General features: G+C 48.2%; 10 protein-coding genes across 10 annotated transcripts; 3 read left to right on the forward strand and 7 right to left on the reverse strand.

Annotated features, from left to right (window-relative positions):
• Positions 1 to 762: 762 nt before the first annotated feature.
• On the forward strand, positions 763 to 2,037 carry LCP9604111_9459 (GIY-YIG nuclease family protein; the record flags this gene model as incomplete). Its single annotated transcript, XM_039077715.1, has 1 exon — positions 763 to 2,037. The coding sequence occupies one exon, from the start codon at positions 763 to 765 to the stop codon at positions 2,035 to 2,037; it is 1,275 nt and encodes a 424-aa protein (XP_038924546.1).
• Positions 2,038 to 4,610: 2,573 nt separating this feature from the next.
• On the reverse strand, positions 4,611 to 5,434 carry LCP9604111_9460 (uncharacterized protein; the record flags this gene model as incomplete). The annotated part of the gene is made up of 4 exons (XM_039077717.1): positions 4,611 to 4,728; positions 4,793 to 4,930; positions 5,008 to 5,231; positions 5,288 to 5,434. The coding sequence occupies 4 exons, from the start codon at positions 5,432 to 5,434 to the stop codon at positions 4,611 to 4,613; spliced, it is 627 nt and encodes a 208-aa protein (XP_038924547.1).
• Positions 5,435 to 6,113: 679 nt separating this feature from the next.
• Positions 6,114 to 8,029, reverse strand: LCP9604111_9461 (cytochrome P450; the record flags this gene model as incomplete). The annotated part of the gene is made up of 5 exons (XM_039077718.1): positions 6,114 to 6,318; positions 6,387 to 6,556; positions 6,617 to 6,893; positions 6,970 to 7,829; positions 7,976 to 8,029. 5 exons carry the CDS (start codon positions 8,027 to 8,029, stop codon positions 6,114 to 6,116), a joined length of 1,566 nt encoding a protein of 521 aa, XP_038924548.1.
• Positions 8,030 to 8,366: 337 nt separating this feature from the next.
• Positions 8,367 to 10,098, reverse strand: LCP9604111_9462 (class I SAM-dependent methyltransferase; the record flags this gene model as incomplete). The annotated part of the gene is made up of 2 exons (XM_039077719.1): positions 8,367 to 8,627; positions 8,713 to 10,098. 2 exons carry the CDS (start codon positions 10,096 to 10,098, stop codon positions 8,367 to 8,369), a joined length of 1,647 nt encoding a protein of 548 aa, XP_038924549.1.
• Positions 10,099 to 11,709: 1,611 nt separating this feature from the next.
• On the reverse strand, positions 11,710 to 13,310 carry LCP9604111_9463 (COP9 signalosome complex subunit 1; the record flags this gene model as incomplete). The annotated part of the gene is made up of 4 exons (XM_039077720.1): positions 11,710 to 12,690; positions 12,741 to 13,021; positions 13,073 to 13,117; positions 13,196 to 13,310. The coding sequence occupies 4 exons, from the start codon at positions 13,308 to 13,310 to the stop codon at positions 11,710 to 11,712; spliced, it is 1,422 nt and encodes a 473-aa protein (XP_038924550.1).
• An 821-nt stretch (positions 13,311 to 14,131) lies between these two features.
• Positions 14,132 to 15,329, forward strand: LCP9604111_9464 (uncharacterized protein; the record flags this gene model as incomplete). The annotated part of the gene is made up of 5 exons (XM_039077721.1): positions 14,132 to 14,225; positions 14,279 to 14,707; positions 14,777 to 14,874; positions 14,950 to 15,021; positions 15,084 to 15,329. The coding sequence occupies 5 exons, from the start codon at positions 14,132 to 14,134 to the stop codon at positions 15,327 to 15,329; spliced, it is 939 nt and encodes a 312-aa protein (XP_038924551.1).
• A 372-nt stretch (positions 15,330 to 15,701) lies between these two features.
• LCP9604111_9465 (uncharacterized protein) lies at positions 15,702 to 16,420 on the reverse strand (the record flags this gene model as incomplete). Its single annotated transcript, XM_039077722.1, has 3 exons — positions 15,702 to 16,100; positions 16,165 to 16,259; positions 16,330 to 16,420. The coding sequence occupies 3 exons, from the start codon at positions 16,418 to 16,420 to the stop codon at positions 15,702 to 15,704; spliced, it is 585 nt and encodes a 194-aa protein (XP_038924552.1).
• Positions 16,421 to 17,849: 1,429 nt separating this feature from the next.
• Positions 17,850 to 18,767, forward strand: LCP9604111_9466 (PX domain-containing protein YPT35; the record flags this gene model as incomplete). Its single annotated transcript, XM_039077723.1, has 5 exons — positions 17,850 to 18,272; positions 18,338 to 18,363; positions 18,421 to 18,515; positions 18,576 to 18,633; positions 18,695 to 18,767. The coding sequence occupies 5 exons, from the start codon at positions 17,850 to 17,852 to the stop codon at positions 18,765 to 18,767; spliced, it is 675 nt and encodes a 224-aa protein (XP_038924553.1).
• Positions 18,768 to 19,166: 399 nt separating this feature from the next.
• Positions 19,167 to 20,753, reverse strand: ergS (the record flags this gene model as incomplete). The annotated part of the gene is made up of 1 exon (XM_039077724.1): positions 19,167 to 20,753. One exon carries the CDS (start codon positions 20,751 to 20,753, stop codon positions 19,167 to 19,169), a length of 1,587 nt encoding a protein of 528 aa, XP_038924554.1.
• A 795-nt stretch (positions 20,754 to 21,548) lies between these two features.
• Positions 21,549 to 22,266, reverse strand: LCP9604111_9468 (uncharacterized protein; the record flags this gene model as incomplete). Its single annotated transcript, XM_039077725.1, has 2 exons — positions 21,549 to 21,845; positions 21,907 to 22,266. 2 exons carry the CDS (start codon positions 22,264 to 22,266, stop codon positions 21,549 to 21,551), a joined length of 657 nt encoding a protein of 218 aa, XP_038924555.1.
• Positions 22,267 to 22,334: the final 68 nt, after the last annotated feature.

Raw genomic sequence — 22,334 nt, forward strand, 5'->3', positions numbered from 1 at the left:
CCCCCCCCCCCGCCCCCCCCCCCCCCGCCCGCCCCGCCCCCCCCCCCCCCCCCCCCCGCCGCCCCCCCCCCCCCCCCCCGCCCCGCCCCCCGCCCCCCGGCGCGGGGCGGGGGGGGGAGTGGCCCACATACCAATCATGCACCGGTTATCCCTTCGCATTATGACATGGCTTAAGATCATTCCAGTGGCGCAAGACCATGCGCTGATCTTAGCTTGAAATAACCCGCCAATGAAGTCGACATCTGACCATTGATGGGACTGGAAAGTTCGCCAGTCGGCCTTTCTCAATCAAGAATACTAACGCATCTTATAGTGCTATCCAGAGGGAAATGGAAAACGAATCAGCAGATGTGAATTGCTACCTACAATGTCTAAAACTACATTTTCATAGGTCGGTTGAGAGGAATGGCCCGAGTAACAATCAAAGTATGCTAAAATACCTTCGCAGAAGGTGAAACGACCCTAACATTAGTGTAGTTACATCGCATATTAGTTCCGTTTCCCGAAATATCATTTTCCTCCGACTAAAATATATATATAGCCTTCTATCCTGTCTAAACAACAGGGTAAATATTTTACAATTCTGCGTACTGGCAATATCCACTGATGTCTTCATTAATCTTTGAAAAGTCTCTCCAATGTCAACCTCACGATTTTTTCCGGTCCCAACCGCCTATAGGGCCTTTTCGCAATCATAATGCATGCTACCTTGCTATCCCTGGTACTAGTCACCCCAATAGCGGGTGCGATGAAGCCGCTGCAATGAAGCTACTATATCCAACCAAGCACTCAACTAAAAGCAAGGTAGAGGTGAAAAGAAGGAGGCACCTCATTGCAAAAGTCGAGATTATTTCGCAAATTCTCGTCGCAAAAGCGAAGGAAGCAGCCGAAAGAAACCACCAGAACCGTCAAGCCTTGCGGACGAAACTAGCACCAGAACTCAATCAACGCAAACGGAGTAACCAGTTGTCCTCCAGCGACAGATCTGGTATGCGTGATATGGATGAAAATTTTGAGGTTCTATCTCCACGAGATGTCAGATCCTTCTCATTCATCCTCGAACCAACCACGAAGAAGCGGTTTTGTCGAAAGAAGATCGAACTCTGGTTGCCGAAAAACCCACACGAGATAACGATGGACTTCTCCCGTCCAGGAATGGCACTTCTTAGACCACAGTCTTTGACATATGCTACTTCTGGGCCCGCTAAGCAGAGCTTATCATCTAAGAAATCCTCAACTACCAAAAAGTCTGTTTTGAACGCAATCGCGGAGCCACGCATTTCAACCACTCTGTTCATTGGTGAAACCACACAGTCTGGTTACCAGGGCAAGAAAAAGCAAGCGGATTTGGGTTTGAACGAGGTCAATCCAATTCAAAAATTCAAACCTTACGTGTCAAAAACCATCATCCGAAACCTATCTGAGAGTCTTAGGGAACTTCTTACCAAGCCTCTCTCGAAAAGCGATTTGAAATTCAAGGGTTCGATATATGTCTTTTGGCAACAAGGCAATTTTGGATACCTCAAGATTGGACGCTCGGCAAATGTTCGTCGCCGTTTCAAGGAATGGTCTGATCAATGTAAGAAGGATATGGGAATTCACTTTCCAGACTTCACGCGAGAGACAAGTGATGGCGAGCGAGTTTTGGAAGAGGTCGCCCATATTTGTCGTGTCGAGGCTCTGGTTCATCTAGAACTGTTGGAGCACAGAAAAATCGAAGAGAAATGCCCAGGCTGCTCTCGGAACCACATAGAGTGGTTTCAAGTCTCAGATGAAAAGGCAATAGCCGTTGCACAGAAGTGGATGGCTTGGATGAGAACGGAACCGTATGAGAATCGAGGAACGGAAGGTGAAGAAAAATGGGTGCTAAAAGCCAGAGAAATGGAGCGACTAGGAGAGCTTAGTCAACCTTTATTTCCCAAATTGGCCCCAGAATCTCAGGTTCGGGAAGAAAGACTGGCTTCTCTTCGTCCTAGGGCTTCCTCTTCAACCCCATGGCGAGATGGAAAGAACAAATTGGGACGGAGATCAATTTAGCTGATACTTCACAATTTATACTTATTGAACCCCCGATTATACTGTGCTAATTTTATATGTAAGATTAGCGGGTTTTCCAATGCTTTTGTTATTAAATAGTATATATATTATCTCTCTCTATTAGCTGCCAAGTTTGTCTTCTCTAACCATGAGATATTAAAAACCATGTTCCGCGTTGATATAAGAAACCAATATATATAGGAGGCATCCTTCTACTAAGAGTAAAAGCCTAGTCATTAGTACGAGTTTTGTGCCAACGCATAGTTGCATTCTTCAGCGCATGCGTGTGGCAAAGCAATAGGAGCCGTCATATCGTGAGTATTAGGTACCTATATATTAAAGCACGACGGCAGATGAAGCGGAGTTTTGTTTGATGGGAGCTAGATATCGCCTTCCTTCGACTAGACAAAAACTCTTGCTCAACGCGAATTTTGAAATGCCACCATTTTCTATATTACTTTTCTACCTACTAACATGTTTTAAAGAACCCAAGATTCAGAGAATCATTTAGTAAATGATCTTACTGCCTATAATTCTAGAAGAAAAATTAAAGATCGCGCTATTAGCGGGTGAATTTGACATTCCTAAATGACTCCTACCCGCCAGGTCAAATTATCGGGCTCCTCGTTCGACGCGCTACCCAACCAATTCAATTTTAAATACGAAATCTACATCGCTAGTAGTAAGTAGAACACCTGCATCACCTTATTACTAAGTGATTTAGGTATCCCGATACACGTTGTGGTATCGGGATACCTATTTGCATATCGGGACTAGTATCCGGAAACTAAGTGACAAGAATATGGAGGTATAACTGATTTCGAAAACTACTGTACTACAGTACTTGATTTGTTACTCTTAACCCTACCGTTGCCGAGCTGGCCTATACAGAATATTTTCTTGATTTAAGGATTCAGTGAGGCCTAGAATCAGTGCCAGATGATATATGGTCGCAGCTTCCATGCTCCCAGGCACATTATTGATTGCCATCGGAAGTCGACTGCATGGCCCTGGCAACAACTAGGTTCGAGAGGATGCGGGAGCATGTCAAAGTTATCTCTCGATACAATTATAAGCAAGCAATTTACGCCATTCGAAGAGACACTACTTTAACTACGGGCATAGCAATATATACAAGATACAACGAAACTATCTTCTGGCCTATCATTCTTAAGTACGCCGCGCTGATCGACCTAGCAACGCTACTACCCGCCAAGGGCCCAGCTAATAGATTCACTATAGCGGAAAAAGCTGCTACAAAGAAATTCATGGAGGACAGTGGGTATAGCTTTGGGTATAGAAAACCAGCGACAGTACCACTTTTTCTAGAAAAACATATACAATATGCGTAAGGCTGGCGTTTACAAAATTGTCTTCTAGACATAAGCACTTGACGTGCATATCTAACGCTATGACCATCTAGGCGCAGAGGTCACCTGACTCAACGGTAAGGATGAGACATAAGCCGTGTTACTATCCCACCCACGACTCTATAGTTCTCAGCTATTATATATTCCCTTACAGTGCTGTATTAAATACATACGACCATAGGGTGTGGAAAATAGGGCTTCCCGTCCGCTCAGCCGTACTCAAGCCACACGCCGGTGAGTTAGTAGTTGGGTGGGTGACCACCAGCGAATCCTCACTGTTGTATGTTTTTTTCTTTTTTGCTCCAAATTTGGACTGTAGTAGCCGGTAGTAAGGAATGTGTACGGTAGAAGTCCTCAAAACTGTGAGTAGGTGTTTTATCAGACCCAGTGTCGAGTAACCAGCTGTTGAATCTGTCCGAGGGGTGAGCTGCCGCTGTGATGGCCATGTAACTCTCTCCCTCACTTCGCAGCGCGATGGAGTAATTCCAGACATGGGGGCTGCTGGTCCAATGGGTGGGTGGCACCTCTGCCAGGTAGGAACAGGCTTTGGCTTTATGAGGTCCGAAACCGCAGTAGGCGCACATTCCACTTTCGTCCTTTTGTGGCGCGTCCTTCTTTTCTTTTACATATTCATGAATGTCCTTGCCGGGAGGAGGTTGGTTCCGTAGGGTTCTCTTTTTCCTAGGCTCGTTGGATGTGTTCGACTCGTCTTTCGAAGGTTTTGTTATCTTGAGTCGAGGAGGTATCACTGTTACCTCCTTTTCCACCTCTCCTGCCTCCTCTTCCTCCACGTCCTCCTCCGCGATTGTTTCCCCGTCCTCGTGAGGATTAGGCCGCATTGATAGTTCCTTCTCTGTCATGGAATGGCCTATGTGTCGGGTAGAAATTGCCGCAAGATCAGAGATTGTACGAACGTGGGCAGCATGAACTTCATTCATAGAGTACGGAGTAGTCTCATTCTGGAGATATTCACATGATACGTGTGGGATACTGTCAGTATCGAACCCGACACCATCAACCCTCTTGAGTGTATCACCGAGTCATTATTTGATTTATCATATTGCAGTGATGTCTCCAGGCTTTTCAATTGAATCGTTTGTAGTCAACAACCTCCTAAACAACGACTGCGGAAGAGTTGAAGACAGTATCTCTGTTAAAGATCATGTAGTTCGACATGTACCTTGCGAGTCCTTGACGTCCTTTCTAGGTGGCTAATTCTTCGAGTCTCCTCCCCACATCATCACCTGCACAGCTTGAGCTCTTTGTAAACCCAAGAATATCATCTACAGCAAGATGAACTTGCTCGAGCAGTCTATCACCGCTAAATACAAGTTCTAGTCAGCCCTGCGTACCTCGACTTAAGTAATTACCATTGGGGAACTCACGATCTCGCTTCCCGGTCGTGGAAAACATTCCTCCAATGAGCATACATCCATACAATGGGCAAATATGAAGCGCAAGTTGCCCCATGGGTGATGTTCAGCAGTCTTTCGGTCGTTTGCATTGACTTGGTTGACAGTGCACTGTGCCGTCCCAATGAAAAACTCGCGGGTAGAATGGATAATCGGACCGATGGGGATGTTCATGTATTCTAGCGTACGAGGTGGCTTTCATAGTATGTGATTCTTTTTCTGGGTCTATGAGCTGGTAGGACTTCATCTGGCTTCTTGGGTGAAACTTGTGATATTTGACAGGTGCGTAGGGTTGATGCAGTCCTTCGAGAATGTTATCGGCATGTCTGTTGATCCGTAATGTAACCTCGTATCCGCGTGAGTTTTGGTCATCTTGTACCTGGTGTAACGCGTTGTCGTTGATGGTCACAGCCTAGTCGATTAGAACTGCTAGACAGAGCCGTAAAGCTATATCCCCATGAAGCCTACCGAAGCCAAATTCAGCTGTAGATTGGGTTGGGAGTTTAGGATTCTGTGCCTAATGATGGTGTTGTGGCACAGCCGAAGGAGGGAACTGGAAACACCCTGAGGACGCAGTGTTATCCAAAAGGCCTTGGTCTGGCGGTTAGTTTTCATGGTGAAGACAGTTCGTATTTCAAGGTGTTTCATCAACTCACTTTTGAGATTCTGCTAGTAGAATAATTTTCTGTCTATAATATATAGAAATATAGAAATATGTCACATATTCAGATCCCTTATGAGAACCCGACAAGAAAGTTAAGAGGGAAGGACGATTAATTCTCTACAGACAAACAGAAGCTACTTAAATAGCTAGTGGAAGCCCGACAAATCAGGCATCAGGTAGATGCGCTCTTAAACACAAACAATTGTCTATGAGGTCACTGGGTAGACACCTAATATAACGCTTTTCGGATGACTTTGGCTCTAATGAAACCAATATATCGATAGTCCGACTAAAGACACTTAACTCAATACTTGGAAGTAACACAATTCAAAAGACCAAAGAGGCTTATTTTCAATTATCAAGCAACGGAGCCACCTCTAACCAGAAGTAATGTCTTATGTGAATGAGAAAAAGGCAACCTCCACTAAACACAAACTCCAGCGCAAAATAAGCGAGCAAATGGACAAGTGATGCTAAATAACCACCTTGAAAGAAAAAAGGCGTCACGAAGGCAAATAAACGAAAGTCGTGGACCTCATAAACTTCAGCCCGCAAAAACCTGTCTGTACCTATGGTCTCGCTCGAACGCATGCGAGTCATCTGCGAAGCTCGAACCCTAACCTATCTTCATCATTCGGAGAACAGAGTAATAGGCTCCGGACAGACCGACACACTCGCGTCGGGGAATCGGTTCTTCAGCGTGACCATCAGGGCCGGCTTATCCCACAGGAAATAGGCTTTCTGGTCAGCCCAGTTGGTACTCTCTGGGCGCAGGGTGATATCGAAGTGGTAGAGGAGCTTGCAGAGAATGAGTCGGATTTCGCAGTTTGCTAGACTATTCCAAGTGAGAACACGTTAGTATTGAGTGAAATGGTGCAATGCGTATACATGGAAGAAACGCACTGTTTTCCAAGGCAGACGCGTGGACCGAGACTGAATGGCTGCAGGACATCTTTCTTATCGTCCGCAAAGATCGGGTCAGATCCCAGCCAACGCTCTGGCATGAACTTATCCGGGAAGGCGAAGTTGGACTCGGAGTGGTAGGAGGCGTAGTGGTGGCATGCCACGGCTGTCTGATCGGGATTAGTACGCAGGCTCCAACCGTAAAAAAGTGAATTGAAGCCTATACATACATCTTCAGGGAGGAAATGGCCGTTCACGACTGCTCCGCCTTGCGGTACAATGCGCGACAGACTTGTCACGAAGGGCGGATAGATACGCAGCGACTCCTCGATAACAGCAGTCATGTACTTCAGTTCTTCCACGGCGCGGAAGGTCATATAACTGTCCTGTTTGAAAGTCGAGCGGACCTCGGCGACGAGTTGGCTCATGACGTGTGGAGCTGTACACAGGTAAAAGATACAGCCGGATAGTAGGGTTGCGGATGTCTCGCTACCTGCCACGATGAGACTGGTATTGGGTAGCGTTAGCACAATATAAACAGAAGAGAAGAAAGATGAAAGCATTCGACAATGAAAACACTCACATAAAACCATTAGAATGAATCTCAGCCCGAGTCATAATACGCTCGCTGTCACGATACTGGCCCTTCTTCTCGCTAAGTCCATGCTGGAGAATAGCAGACATAAAATCCGGACGGGCTATATTCGACTCCAAGCGCCGGTCGACCTTGCGCGCACTCAGATCAAAGTGTTCCTGGCCGACGCGCTTGACTTCCCGCGGAATGAATAAATCCAGGAAGCCCTTGAGCATGGGGAACTGGTTGGCAGCTCCAATAAAAGCAATAGCCTTCATGGAGCTGAAGATCAACTTAATCCACGGGTGAAGCTGGCTGTCCTTCAGGCAGTCGAAGGACTCGCCGAACATCAGGTCACCGGTGATATCAAAAGTGGTAAAGTTCATCCAACTTTTGATATCAACGATGGACGCCCCTTGCCGAATCTGTGACCGCAGTTTGGTGATCAAGGTATCGACATAGCCTGTGATAAGACCTTCTTGATCTCTCAATGCCTTCTCAGAGAAGGCGTGGGCTAGCAGCCGTTTCTGTCTTGCGTGGGTCGCATTATCCACCGCACAGACCAAATGATCGACCCCATTCGCCGGGGCTACATATTGGCTCCGATTCTTAGGGAAACAACCGCCAGGTCTGGCACCGTAGATATCGCGAAAGGCCTGTGCTGTGTTGAAGGCCAATTCATTGGGTCCAATGCGCAGAATTGGACCGTACTGCTTGTGCAGCGCCAGAATATCTAGGTGATTACGGCCACGGAGAATGGAGACATTTGATGGGATGCGAGATATCGCCCATAGCTTTGGACCGGGGAAGTGGCGCAGGGGCGACCAGCAAAAAGTGTAGATGATGCTGTAGGTGACCCAGAGCAGGAGCTGTTCGGTGCTGATTAGCGTTGGTTTCTCTGAAAACGCCTGTAGAGGGCATTGCTCAAAGCTGTTGTGTTTCCCCGGGGAGATGTAGGGATTCTTTTCTTGCATGAAACAAACGAGGGTTGGGAGTACGAGTTGATGCAACTTACCAGGCATCCTGCAGCCGCGCCCCAAAAGCCAGGGCCTGAGGTTGCCCAAGACATAAGATTTGAGGTGAAAGAGGTGATAGAGATCCACAGGGTCATGCACTGCCCTGAAACCATATTCAGTTCAGGGTCATCTGGTTTGTTTTCTGGATAGAAGTGGGATTTGGGAAATGTTTCTCCTTTTTTTCATGATTTCAAATAGTCATTGGGCACTGAACCAAGGCCAAAGAAAAAGAGAAACGAACAAAGAAAGGCAGAGTTGCACCAGTCGAATGCGGTTAGTGCAAGATGCAAAGGTGAAAGATCACATCGGGAGTTGGTGAAAGAACCCGGATTCCCAGCCATATCAAACCTATCTACACTCTTGTTTGGACTCCGAAAATCATCGGGAACCCTAGTCAAATTGCAGATTCGACTGGGACCAACACGGCTTCCGACCGTAAACGACATGCAATTTGCAGTACGTATGCACCGCGGGATTCTTGAGATCTTTGCGCACCCCCGCTAGGAAAACCTGGGTATCATTATTCGACCATCCCAGTACACGAGTGAAAAGAGCCAACGAGTAGGATTCCACCGCCATGAGAAGGGAGCATTGGTTGTACCGACCAATCTCCTTTTGCACAGGGTCCCTAGCCCAAACACTCGATGGAACCTAGAAAAAAAGACAGTCAGTCGCGATAAAACAGGCAAACAAAAATCAAAAGCCAATCAGACAAACGAGCGGGGGATGGTCGCACCTTGTACACCTCATCTCGAACATCTTCAAAACCAGCCTCAACCAGCCGCTGTCGGTGACCTTCGGCGATATTCATAGGTCGGTGAAATGCCTCGCTGGCCTGAGTTAGTCGTTCAAGAAACTCACACAACGCCGGCGCAAGACGGATCGAATCATCGTCCGACTTGAGCATGACTTCAAACTCCTGCAACTCAACCCATCCACCAGGACGCAGATGCTCGTAGCTCTGGCGCATCAACCGTGGCCAGTCGGCAATAGCACCGCCTAAATCCCGGGCATGGATGAAGTCAAATGGCCGACTTGGGCTGTACAGCCATTGCGACTCGGCATCGTCCACCACAAATCGGAGGTTTGGTGGGACCCATGATGGCTGGATGGGACTTAGATCGGTGCCTGTTATCTCGGCACTGGGGAAGCTGTCTGCGAAGTCGATGGCCCAGATTCCGGTGCCGGTGCCAATATCCAGAGCGCGTTGAATATTACTATCCAGTGGTGCTCGGAAGAGCCGGCCATTTAGTACGAGGTTCCGTACGTGGTGAAGGAGATCTTGTCGATCTTGTTCTGGTTCGTCATTTGGAAGGACGTAGTGGCCTTCGCGGTATGAGTGATACCGTCTTCCATTTTCATAAGCGTAGTTTTTCACATCGGATAGCAGTGAGGCTGTATAGCTGGATGTGTTGTCTGATTCTCCATCAAAGACTGAGTCTGAATCCCCATTTGTTGATGCTGCAGATGATGTGTCTCCATTGTCATCATTATCGTCTGGCGATAAGGAGTTTACGGGTAGAGATGGCGCGGAACCACTGTAATCCACTTCAGAAATGGACACGGTTGTTGCGCTCATTGGAGCCGGCGGCAAAGAATGCGGTGTTGGCAGATCCCACGTTGAGCTCAACGAATCAATTTCAGTGGCTGATGTAGTTAATCCAGGCAAGGGAGTCAGGTACTCCTCGTCACTGTCCTCGGAACTTTCCTCCGGAATTCGTGCCAGTCCAGGAGACGGGAGAATCCCTTCTTCGCGATGATTGATATCGGCCTCAAGCGCAGAGTCGTCCAACAATGGCAGCTCAGGTATATCCGGCAAGCCAGATGCACGAATTACCGGCGCTCGAATTGAAGGAGCAGGCGACAATCGCCTGACTGAAGCTTCCTCCATTGCAGACTCCATTTGATCAAAAGTCCGTTTTAACGGGATGCAAGGGACAGGTAGTAGCCCAGCCTCCGGAGCTGGAATTCCTGATATCATTTTAGTGGAATTCGGCACGGCGTCAGACGACACGATTGGCGAGGAATCACGATTCCCTGTCAAGGCTAGGTACGTGTGAGAGGACAATAGATCGGTACCCAGATCAATTCTCGTGTTGCGTCGCCGGTCGTCCAAGCACATGGGGTAAATACAAAGGAAATCAATCATGTCAAGAGGAGGTAGCCCTGGGCCAATCTATACAGTAAAGATATCTGACCACAGTAAGCAATGGAATACTTAGAAGATCATTGGGGAGAAGGGATCAGATAAATAGCAAGTTTATTTTAGCAAAGAGCTTCACTTTTCATGAGATTGTCTCCTTTCCCATGGTATCACAAGGAATATCAAAAGGGAAAGTGCCGGAGTATATGGCCAATTCTAATATCGGCAGGGGTTTACATAGTACGACAATCACACTACGGCAATCGGGCTTATTACCTGCAGAAAACTATGGCCAAGGTGTAGATCCTGAAGAAACCCGGGATTTTGTATTGATATAACTAGACTCATCTCGCCCCAGTCTCGAGTACAACGGTTTGTTCACCACTGTTCATGCATGAGTTTATTCGGTGGGATCCTGATGCCCCAACACAGAGAAGAAGCACATATTCAGGAATTTCGTATTTTGATATACAAAAATCATGACATAGAAGACGTATGCCAACATTCAATACCAGTTCACGCGTGCTGATTCAGCTTTGGGGACCGGGCATGTAACAGTCCTGGCTCGAATTCTTGGAAATTGATAAGATTCAATGTGGTATACATTCAATCAACAACCAAGCTAGGCCGCGATGCGTGTGGGATATTGATGGCATTTTTGAGGGGTGGATTCATGCACAGAGTTTCGAGATGGTACCCACGTCCCACACATCGCCGGTCAACCTCTATCGTTTCAGCAGGATTGAAGCTCATGTTTCCGGGTCCCATCGATGAAAGCATCGCATGGCGATAAGGACAACAGTTGTCAACATGAGTGACAGTTTATAAGACAATGCCATGGCTTTAGATGAGCGACTCGCTTGGAAGGTGCAGCCGAATGCCTGCTTCATCTGGGGTTGGCAATCTCATTGGACAACTTCGCTTGTTGATGATGAGTATATATATATATGGCATCTCGATGGCACGAATGATGGATGATGGAGAGAAAAAGGTTGATATCATATGAAAAATGACTATTTGTAGGCCAAAGAGACAATCAGAGACAAACAACGAGCCCTTCTTTATTGGAAGGCGTTAGAAAAGGCGGCAATATATCCATGCAGCAGGCCGAACGAACCCTAGTCGATTTTTAAATATTTCTCCGAATGTGTTTGCCTCTGTGGACATTCTATATATTTTAAGATGCCTTTCTAGTATAAGTGCTCTGTCTATTTCTCATCGAAGCGTAGCACTGCCCAGGTCATTGCGTTGCACAGGTCGGCGGAATTGATATCCTGTCGAGGGTTGGACAAGGTGAGAATAAGATCTTTCAGCTACGGTGCCCCATTGAAAGAGCGCGTTGATGCGATGTTTCATGTTGTATATGGGGTTTACTATTATTGGTTGTGTAAAAGTAGACAACCACGTACGCGGAGGATACCTCACTGAGTGTTGAATTGATTTCTGTAAGCCACTGTAGGATACAGTATCTGCATTGCAGTTGCAATTGCAGCTGCAGTATCGGGGTATTATCTCATTCATCATCATTCATGCGCCCGGATCGCCTGGAGTGGAGGGCCGGTCCTCTCTCCATCTATTAGTCCCTGGGTTTTACGGAAACCGTCCTCCATGTCCTTGTTCAGATCCATCTGCTTCGTCAGGTTTGACCTCTAGTCCTGCTCGAATAAAAGCGGCATGCAGAATCCGCCAATGGGCCTCCTGGTTGAATTCGCGTAGGCTCTCCAGAGTGTTACGCTGCACCTCTGCCCGTAGATCGATCTGGTTCGACACCAACAACCCCTTCTCAAGGTCGATGCGAGCGTTCAGAATGCCACCTTGAATGAGGCCGATTAGTTCTTGGACAAACGGCGACGAAATATCCGTCGGACGCGCTTCGCCGCCAACGACCGTAGGGGCAAAGATCTTCGCCATGGAATCGAGTGTGACACGACTAAAAGGAATCATGTACTGCTCGATGGATTTGGTGCGAATGCGTTTGTACAATTGAGGGATGTGACGCTGAAGGTGAATGTCGAGTAAGTAGTCAGGGCGATAAGCTTCGAGAATGTCAAGGCATTGGCGGAACTTGAAGTTGCAGAAGAAAACGATGGCGCGGCGGATATGAGGCTCGAGCTCGAGGAAGGTGCGGAAAGTCTGGTTGTCAAGCACATTTTTCTGCAGATCGTCGCGGTTCATAGAGGCGAGAGCACATAGACCACCGTAGACGGCGACATCGTTGGGGGTGATGACTTCATTGTAGGTGTCGCCCAGGTCCGGCGGGATGGACAGGAAAGAGTTTGCTGCATCGAGGTACAAGGTTTGGTGCATCTGTGACAGAGCAGAGGCGGCTGTGATTTTCGAAATGTTTTTGGCTGCGTCATCTGGCTTTGACTGAGAGTTGCGTAGCCGGTGCACATTTGACTGTACAGACATCCAGTCACCGCGTTCAGTAGCGACGTTTACCATCTTGAAGAGCATAGAAGTAATGTGGTTCGGAGTAGTGCAGTAGTCTCTCATGCGAGAGTAAGCTTTGGAGGCAGCAGCTAGATCACCAGTCTTGTAATGATGGTTGCCCAAATCCTCATGGCCCATCTGTAGAGGTCAGTGTCACGCATCTTCCAAGGATATTTGTCATTACTTACGCGGATGCTTTCTTTAATCAAATTATTTTTGTATCCCCGTAGCTCATGTTCCAGACGCTCAGTCTGAGTCTGTACGTATCGATTGGTTTCCTGGACCCAGGCGGCGTCAAGAGAAGCATCAGGGTCGCTCGGAGCTACCTCCGCCAGTGCGCGGACCGCCTTCTCATATCTCGAAACGTCTTTGTTGATTTTAGCTTCGTCGATGGCACCCTTGAGGGCGTCGATCGAGAGCAATGGGGAGCAAATGCCGATGAGGTAAAGACGGTCATAGCGGGTACGCCCTGGTCGTGCATTAGAATCAGAAGTCGTTTAGAGACAAAAGTGTCACTCACCAGCGTAGTTTGCAATGTAAGTATCAAGGTCGAATTTCGGGGGCTCTAGCAAATCAAGTAAGTGTGTGTTCCCGGCGTAGCAACATCATCGCGCGGAGATAGCCCCGCGTGGGGTTAACATACCTTCTACCTTCACTAGTGCCTTTGGTCGGGGTACAGTGATAGTCGTAGCCTCCAGAGCTGTGGCATCCATATCTGCCCGAGACGGACCAGATGCGTCTGGAAGCGTGGTGTCCATCTTTGCCGAGCTGTTTAGACGATGCGTTGCGGGGAGAGGTGACACTGGCAAATCGAAGAAATGGAGCTTAATTAGCAAGCTAGGGTTTCAGTGGAATAAGATAGCGACCAATTTGAACGCTAAGAACAATATGCTGTTAAGGGAAGTGAATGAGAGGTGGGTGACAGCCAGTCGGTCGATCATCTGTGATGGGTGATTGATTGTCTGGCAAAACCCGACCGCCTACAATACCGCCATACAGAAGGGCCGTGAAGATGTACATCAATACGGAGTAGAGATAGGGCAAAAAAGAAACTGTCATTCTCTCAGAGTATCCTATATTTTGGCCTGATATATCTTCTTATATGACCCAAATAGAGCTAAAAGGCCAAAAGACAAGCTAGAAAGCTAGAATGTCACTCAAATCGTAACAATGGGGTAGCTTGGTTGCAGCGATACGCGACCGGAAGACTCTGTTGATCACCACGAAGCATATAATGGAAATGCTGAACACTGAAGACTATATATTAATCCCCGGGCTTATATGAAGATGTCTGAGGCACTAGAAATCCTCGAAAGCCGTAGAGTGGAGCTGCACTATGAACCTCGGAACGTGAGTAATCACGAAATTAAACATCAAGTAACCTATCGGCTATATAAAAGCGGCTCGGGACCCCAATATCTTGATTATAATCCTTCTTGCCGACAGCATAAACAGATATATAATCGACAAAGCTCGGCATTCAGTAATCACAAACAAAGTATATAACAAGCCTAATCCAAGACGTCAATCGACCCCGACTCAACTTCTAGCAACAGAACGAAACTCCTAAAGCCTCAAAATGTCCCAAACACAGCAAGTCACCCTGATAATAGGAGCATCACGCGGGATCGGGCGCCAAATTGCCATCGACCTAGCAAAGAACGGCTACGCCGGTACAGCCACATGCAATCCCACATAGACCATCGAGACTAACCCCAAACCCCAGTAATGCTATCCGCAAAAACAACATCGGACGCATCGACAGTGACTCCGTTCCCACCAGACCCGAACTCATCGCAGTCTACCATCAACACAGTAGAGCGCGAGATTCACGAAGCGGGCGGACACGCGGCAACAGTCGCCGTTGACGTGCGTGACGCCGCACAGATCCAGCATGCTGTCGACGAGACGGTTCGCGTCTTTGGGAAGCTCGATGTGCTCGTGTACAACTCCGGTGCGATCTGGTGGTCTTCTGTGGAGAAGACGCCTCTGAAGCGGTTTAAGCTTATGCAGCAGGTCAACCCCGAGGGACTGTATGCGAGTGTTCAAGCTGCTTTGCCTTTCTTTGAGAAGGGGGGCTGGAAAGGGCGCATTATTGTTGTATCGCCGCCTATTTACTCGAGGTTCTTTAGTGGGAAGACTGCTTATGCGATGGGTGAGTTACCCTTGATACGTGGGGTAGAGGATCCACATAGAGTGTGTGCTGATGATGTGTTGTATGTAGGCAAAGTCGCAATGAGTGTCTTGGTCAAAGGACTGGCCATGGACTTTGTACGCCAAGGCCGAAATGAAATGGCGGTGACGAGTATCTGGCCTGCATCGGTATGTGTCTTGGTCTTGATTCCATCCGGACGTGGAGTGCATGAGGGGATTGCTGACTGCATCATTACTTCCTAGTCGATTGAATCAGCAGCTACAGAGTATAATAAGGGATCCGACACATCCTACAAAAAGGATTTGAGAAAACCGGTATGTCCATTTCGATACTGTCTACACTTCCTGGTCAATTCAATACTGACACGATGCAATAGACGATATTCTCAGATGCTGTTCTGGCTATGCTTCGTGCCCCACATCAAACAGTGAATGGGCTCCTGGATACAGATGAGGACTTTCTCAGGGAGAAATGCGGAGTCTCTGACTTTTCCAAATACTCTGTAATCCCAGGATCGACGCCACGGCGGATCATGCCGGCCAAGTTCCCAGTCTTGGAGATTGCAGAGCAAGACGATGAAGGGCAGCGAATGGATAGCACGAAGTTACGGGCCAAGATATAGGTTTGGGGAGGGGTGAATTGAACCTCTCATTCAGACTAGACGTGCATTTGATACAGTATCTGAAAACTGGAGATGTAAATAACCCATGTATACATTAATAGGGTTAAATAATATTATATCGCAAGATACATACCAATGTAGGAAATGTTAAAACAGGGTGTAATGAGCGAACGGCCAGCAATAGAGTACTCCATAAACCCAGACAAGAAAGAAAAGAAAAAAGAAACAGACGCCCATTGCTAATGCAGCCAGAAAATGCAAGCCCAGAAAGAAACAAAAGACTAGCCAATATCATGGAAGCCTCGAGCACGAATAACGGAAACTCCAGGGTTCAATGCCCTTGGCGAGCCAATCAGACATAGACCCTTGACTCTACAAGAGAACAGCAAAGCCAGCAACAAACCCACCAACCAGAACACAAAGCCCATAGACATGGCTGATATCAACAGAGACCATGCGCGGAGCAGCGCCAGTAGCGCTGGTATCTCCATTGCCATTGACCAGGGTATTGACAGGGGTCTCGGACGCAGTAGCAGTAGCAGTGTTGGCGGTAGTAGTAGTAGTAGTAGTAGTCACATTGATACGCTTGGGATTCTGGGCTCCACAAGGGTTATCTACTCTGCAGTTATTCTGGCAAGTGGTGTTACCGTCGCAGTTGAGAACGCATTGGCTGTTGGTTTCCGTGCAGATGTAGTAGGGGATTGTCAGGGAATATTCAGTGGCGTTAGGGCTGATGCCGTTGCTGCATGTGCAGTCGTAGGCTAATGTTTCCTGATGATTGGAGTTAGTTGGGACTTTTCTTTCCGTTAAGATGCTTGCTAAGCGAAGGGCTTACGGCGGAGCAGTTATTTGTTGTTGGTGAACCCGAGGCTCCTCGTAGTTGTAGACAGAGGAGTGGACATGTGGATGTCTGGGAGTTACACCAGGCCTCTAAGGGAAGGGAGACGTGTTAGTATGATGTTCATATGTATAGTGGAGAGAATATATGATATCAACTTACGTCTTGTAGCAAGGGTAACCGATGTCGGGTCAAATTGGCTGTTGACCAGAGTGACAGCCGAAGCGAGGATGAACAGGCTCTTGGGCAGCATGGTGTCGGTTGAGCTTGAGAACTGAGGAGATCAGAAATTGGCAGCAGGCAGCTACTTGATGCTCGTGTTAGACTTTTTTTCTTCAAGAATGCCAGTGATAGTCTGACACATGCCCTAGAGCCGAAATAGAGCCGGCGATAGCTATCTCGGGCAGATGGAATGAAGGGGGAAAGGTGTAATGGGTCTAGGAAATGTCATGGAACCTACAGTATGAATTTCTTGAATCTTTCAAGAACAAGCTGAGAATGAGGAGGATGAAGATGTTGATGATCTAAAGCCAATAGCAAGAGGCTGCTCCTTGAAGTTGTAAAGATTTAGGGGTGCAAGTAGCTCAAGGAGGAAAAAAAAGTAGCCAGCAAGGGAGGAGTGGGGAGGTCATAAATGAAAAGAGCAATCACAGGACTATAACAGCCTATGTATAGAATTGTGCTAGCTGGTCTGCATGGTGGCATGCACTAGTGCACTCTCGCGGTTCTACGGCATCGAATGGTAATTTTTTCCTTTTTTTTTTCAGCAAGCCCAAGATATTTCCTGTCAAGTGAGTTCAGTAGTAGACCCGTTGCTTCGGAAGTGAGGTGTGGATTTGGACGAAGGGTCCGCTATAGGGGTTTACCCTTGCGATGTGTCGATCCGGGGATATCTCCATGAAGCTCGGGTAGAGACGTTTGTCCAGGCCGGGTGGGAGCTCACTGTGTGTCACATCTGTCATCCTGTCGATAGTCTCCACTAAAAACACATCATTGTAGGTTCTCAAAGATAGGAAAGTGACATGTCTCAGTTGGAGTTGAGAAACTGGAAAGATTAGAGGACGCCGATCAAGAAACGCTTACCGCATTGGGATTGGCGTGGTTTGTGGCTTGAAGTAGTCGGATGAGATTGTGAAAGTGTCAAGTTGAAGTCGAAAGGCAGGCAAGTTTGAAATTGTTGTCATATATGAGATTGATCTTAGAGAAATACAATCAAAACTGTCAATTATCAACGTCATCAAAGGGAATTGGGTACAAAGCATGAACATATCCATATCTGCCCAGCCTTAGCTAATCCACCCGAACCAGCCCCCGTGACCGCCAATGTCTCAAATCGACTCCAATTGAATTTCGTTATCGACACACTCAACACTCTCACTCTCTCGCCACCATCGACGGTTCCAAGGTTAGTTTGTCTCACCTCTGATCGCTTGTGCCACCCCGAGTCTGGCCCATCCCTGCATCAACTCCAATGTCTAAAATAGCCCGATTCATACCACCTTATACTTGCCACCCCGCATGATGGGGGGAAGACCGCCGGTCCATCCCCGAACCGAGCCACATGCACCCAAACGCATCGAACCTACTCAACGGCATTGAACCTCAACACTCAACAGAAAAGCTAACGAATACCCTCCTACCGAACAGGCCAATACCTACATATTCCTTACAGCATCTAATGGATGGAGCCAGCACCCGAGGAGGCCAATCCGGCATCTAAGCCGCCCTCCCCACACCCAGACATCCAGCCCGACCCCGCACTCCAACCTGAGACCGAGACCGATACCGATAATGCCAATGATGATCCTACAAAAACCGACAGTCACGATGATCAATCCCAGAGCTCCCCATCCTCCACCTCCCGCCCCCTCTCCGCCGTAGTGCCCCCCTACTGGCGCCGACACGAGCGCGATGCCTCACATGTCTCGCAGGCGTCGCTGCGTGGCGCTACCATCACATTAGAAGACCATACTACCGACCCGAACTCGGAGACGAGTCGGGGGCTCTGGGCGAGTAGCGTTACTATTGACGATCATGTTGTGGTGCGCGGTATGACTGGGGTGGGGTCGTATGTTGTGTGGAATTGTACAATTCAGACACTGGATGTGAGTTTGGGATCAGATAAGGGAACGTGATTGGCATGGCTTTCTAATCGGTTGTTTCTGTATAGGGTGGTCCAATTGTTGTCCGGATGAGGTGTGTTACTTCTCCGTCCCGTTGAAAGGATGTTCAGCTGACACTTGGGCTCTATAGATACTCCGAGTTCGATGACCTGCGCCAGCGGCTGGTGGCTTCTTTCCCGCATGCGAGGAGTGCATTGCCTGCATTGCCGCCGAAGAGCATTATCTGTACGTCCCTTGCTCCTCTTAAGATTGCCATTCAATCAGCTAATAACCCTTATCATAAAGTCAAATTCCGACCCTCATTCCTGGAATCAAGACGCGTGGGCTTGGAGTATTTCCTCAAGTCAGTATCTCATCCTATCCACATGATTCATTGTGTAGACCTATTTCTCACACCGTTCCAGCTGCGTCCTTTTAAACCCAGAGTTCTCGGGCTCCCCTATCGTCAAAGACTTCCTCTTCGGTCGTATATGTTAATAATCATCTCGTCTTCACTGGGTGGTGCTGGATAGGTTATATGGCTGGGCGTTTAGGAATTGCATTTTGCATTTTGCATTGTACATCTCTATATTTCGGGCTGATACTAGGAACCTAAGCCCACAATACTGGATATGCGACTGTTACCTTTGCTTACAGAAGGGAACAACTTACATAACCATGGCAAATACTAACTAGATCAGACGAAGCGGTCTAATACATAGAAAGTAGAAAGGGCCATAGAAATCGACAAGGATTTTTCAAGAGAACCGAACAATGCCGCCGCTAAGGTACAAAGATCCCAGCAAGAACCCTAGGCGCAAGCAATTGGAATAGAACGCCTTGAGTATGATGTAGTGCCCAGCATCGCTGAAATAGCAACAAAGAAAAGAAAGATATTTAACGCACACAGGGCGAATAGAATAGAAGAACCTCCTCCTCAAAAGTCTTGCCTTTATGGGCATGTTGAGCAGAATCATCCTTCTTACCATCACCCTTCAACTTGTGACTCGCCACAAAAGCCTCGACATCCGCCCGAAAAATCTTGCGCACACTTATATTAGCCATATGGATCATGGCGAGCCCGTGTCGGGGACCGGGTACGCCGCGTGGGAAAGCAATATAAAGATCCGAGTCCTGGGTCGGGTCCGGGCGGAATTTGTCATGGTATGCCTTTTTGCCGCTGATGGGCAGACGGTGGAACGCATGGTCGTACAAGCCGCGTGTGATCTTCTTACAGGCCCACGGCATGCCCCCGATATCCTCGGCGGTGAGTGTTTGGAGCGGTTCGACGCCGAGACCGAGGTATGAGATGCCGGCGCGTCGGAGGAGCGCCATTGACATGATGAGAAGAAGGTCGCTGATTCCATTCACGCTTCCTGGGGCTGCGATGCACGGATCGACATGGTAGCCGCCCGAGGCGAGCCGTCGAAGAGCGGCGAAACCATTGATTGTTCCGTCTGGGGTGCGGGTGTAGAGGAATGTCATCAGGGCGGGAACAGCAAAGGGGTCGTATACGGTTATGAAGGCTTGCGGGATAGCAGATGCGTTGCGCTCGGCGCGCCAGGTGTCGTATATGGTGATTAGGTTGTTTTGTAGTTCCTGGTTTATGCCGTGCACGGCGGGGGCGTACACGCCTATGGTGATGCCGCCTTTGTTTTTGTTTGTGAGCTGACGACTCTTGGTCAAGATGCGTTTCCCGCTCTTCTCGAGAATCACTTCGTTTGTCTGGGGGTTGAGTACGCGCTCTGTGGCGAAGTGGATGGTTGTCCAGCCGTTTGGTTTGGCGTGATCTTTGAGAAAGGACTCGCTAACGCCCATGAATGCTATGCTCAAGTGATGTCGCCGTCTGTAGGCTGCAAATTCGGACAAGACCTCTGGTATTTCGTCTTTGTTGCATAAAGGATCTCCGCCGATGATTGCCACCCCGTTCTGGACCTTAAATGACAATGCTGCTGTCCTTGTTTTGTTCACGAAGAATCGGTAGCTGTGGTCGAGGATTCCCATGTGTGCCACTCTGCCATGTATTGCAGCTATTTGTTGGATCGCCGTTGTTGTTTTGAAGTCGTCGAGTGTGAAAACGGTATCTTGATCTCGGCATTGCGCTTTCGCATGAAAGGAATCAGTATCGACTTTAGTTGGTTCTGGGCGAGTAGCTGGGATGCGTTCATTACTATCCACACTCGTCGCCGGGGTGGAATCGGATGTCGTATGGCAACTTGCCGAACTGCAAGAGGAAGAGACCGCGGGACTTGCGACGATATTCTTGCGCAAGTGATCCATAAGGGAAATTGACGAGATACCACTGTCATCACTGCTGGGTTTGGATGTCTCAAAGAGCTGGTCAATTAAGGAGTCTCCCATCTCATCCACGAACAAGGTCTTCGGTTTTCCTGCGACGGGGTTCGGAGTGTTTCCCTTTCGTGCGCGGCGTGATCGCATCTTCTTGGTTGTGGGTACCTCATGCGATGCCGCAGCTTCCGACATGGTGAGTGGGACGCGGAGGCGCTCGGAGGGAATAAAAGAGCAAAATATATGAGAAGTCAGAAAAGAAAACAGCAAGAAAAAATCAACATGAAGTCGGAGAATTGTCGGGAAGGCAAAAATGGCGAGTATGAAAGTGCTCTTGCCCGAAGCTACGTCGGTATATTAGGCAGAGGCATTTTCATAGGCAGTTCCCTTCGTGCCCATCCAGTGTTACCGCACTGCGTACCCAGGGGTATAGATCGGTCTCACCAATCAGTAGACGGCAACGGGGCTAGATCGACCGCTACCAGCCTTATGAGCTCTTGGCTCGTCCTATGACGTTGGGAACAGCAGAATAAAGTGTGAAGCGAACTATATATAGTCTGGGTTCTACAGATCTCTTGGCTATTACAACATGACCATGACGAACCTTGGAATAGAGGTACTTATCTCTCACCTCTCATATACCTTTGTCTAATTTGTGTTGGAGTTCAATTGTGCCATGAGAACCAGCCATCTGTCAGTATCAGCATCTAACCTAAGTATGGTTAGCGATCAAATATACAAACTGGAAGCTAGCTAGGTGTGCTTAGGTTCCAAAGCTGAATTATGGAGAATATGCAATGAAAAACCACATGAACAAACGCAAAAGACTGGATATCGTCAAGTTCAAATGGGGGTACATGAAGGCGCAATGCAACGCAACGCAACGTATGTCTTGATCGAAAGGAAACAAGCATTCAATGTCCAAGCAGAAAAGATCATCTCAGCATGACAAAACTGGCCAGCGAAAGACTGAAGGGGGAAAAGAGACGACTACTCATCCGCAGTACCGTGTCCATCCATGTGTCCATTCACTGCACTGCATCCATTGGCAATGTCATCACCATCACTCTCTTGTTCAATACTGGAATCACTGAATTCAAAAAGCCCACTGATCTCAGTGGAAGAATCATCACTGTCACACCCCCTAGCCATCCGTCTCAGACACGCCAAAAGTTCCTTCTGCTGCTTCAAGATGTTATCGGCCAAACGGACGATCCTGTCAGTCTGCTCAATGCAATACCGCATTTCTTCGGTCTGACGCTCGGTGCGAACACCTAGCATCGAATCCTAAATCTCTTTATTAGGATAACAGTATCCAGAGGACCAGTTCGGTACGTTCGGTACTGACAATGTGGTCGATCCAGACTTGCCCTAGGATGGGGTCTGGAGTCTCCGGCAGGTAAGGCGAGTGGAGATTCACAGTACGGGACACAATGCAGTCGCGATGGTGGTAGGCAGAGGAGCTGCTTCCTTGTCCATTGCCTGATGCGGAGGCAGAGGCATGGGGACGGGCCGGTTGGATGATCTCACGGGTGGGTCTGCCAGACTCCATAGTGGGCCGCTCGGTGGAGGCGGTAACGGGATCGGCGGCAGCCGCGGCGGCAGCGAGGGTCTCCAGAGCAGTGAAGCGAGAGCGTCTAGGCTCAATTCCTTTGTAGCTCTTCCGACTACTGCCGTCAGGCCCAACAGTAGCAAGCTTAACAGTCATAATATGAACGGCTGAAGCAAATCACAGGTTGAAAAATGAGCGATGAATAAGAATGGGCAAAAGAGCGA

This window comes from Penicillium roqueforti (genome assembly GCF_015533775.1).
Source record: "Penicillium roqueforti strain LCP96 04111 chromosome Unknown scaffold_48, whole genome shotgun sequence".
Classification (NCBI taxonomy): Eukaryota; Fungi; Ascomycota; class Eurotiomycetes; order Eurotiales; family Aspergillaceae; genus Penicillium; species Penicillium roqueforti.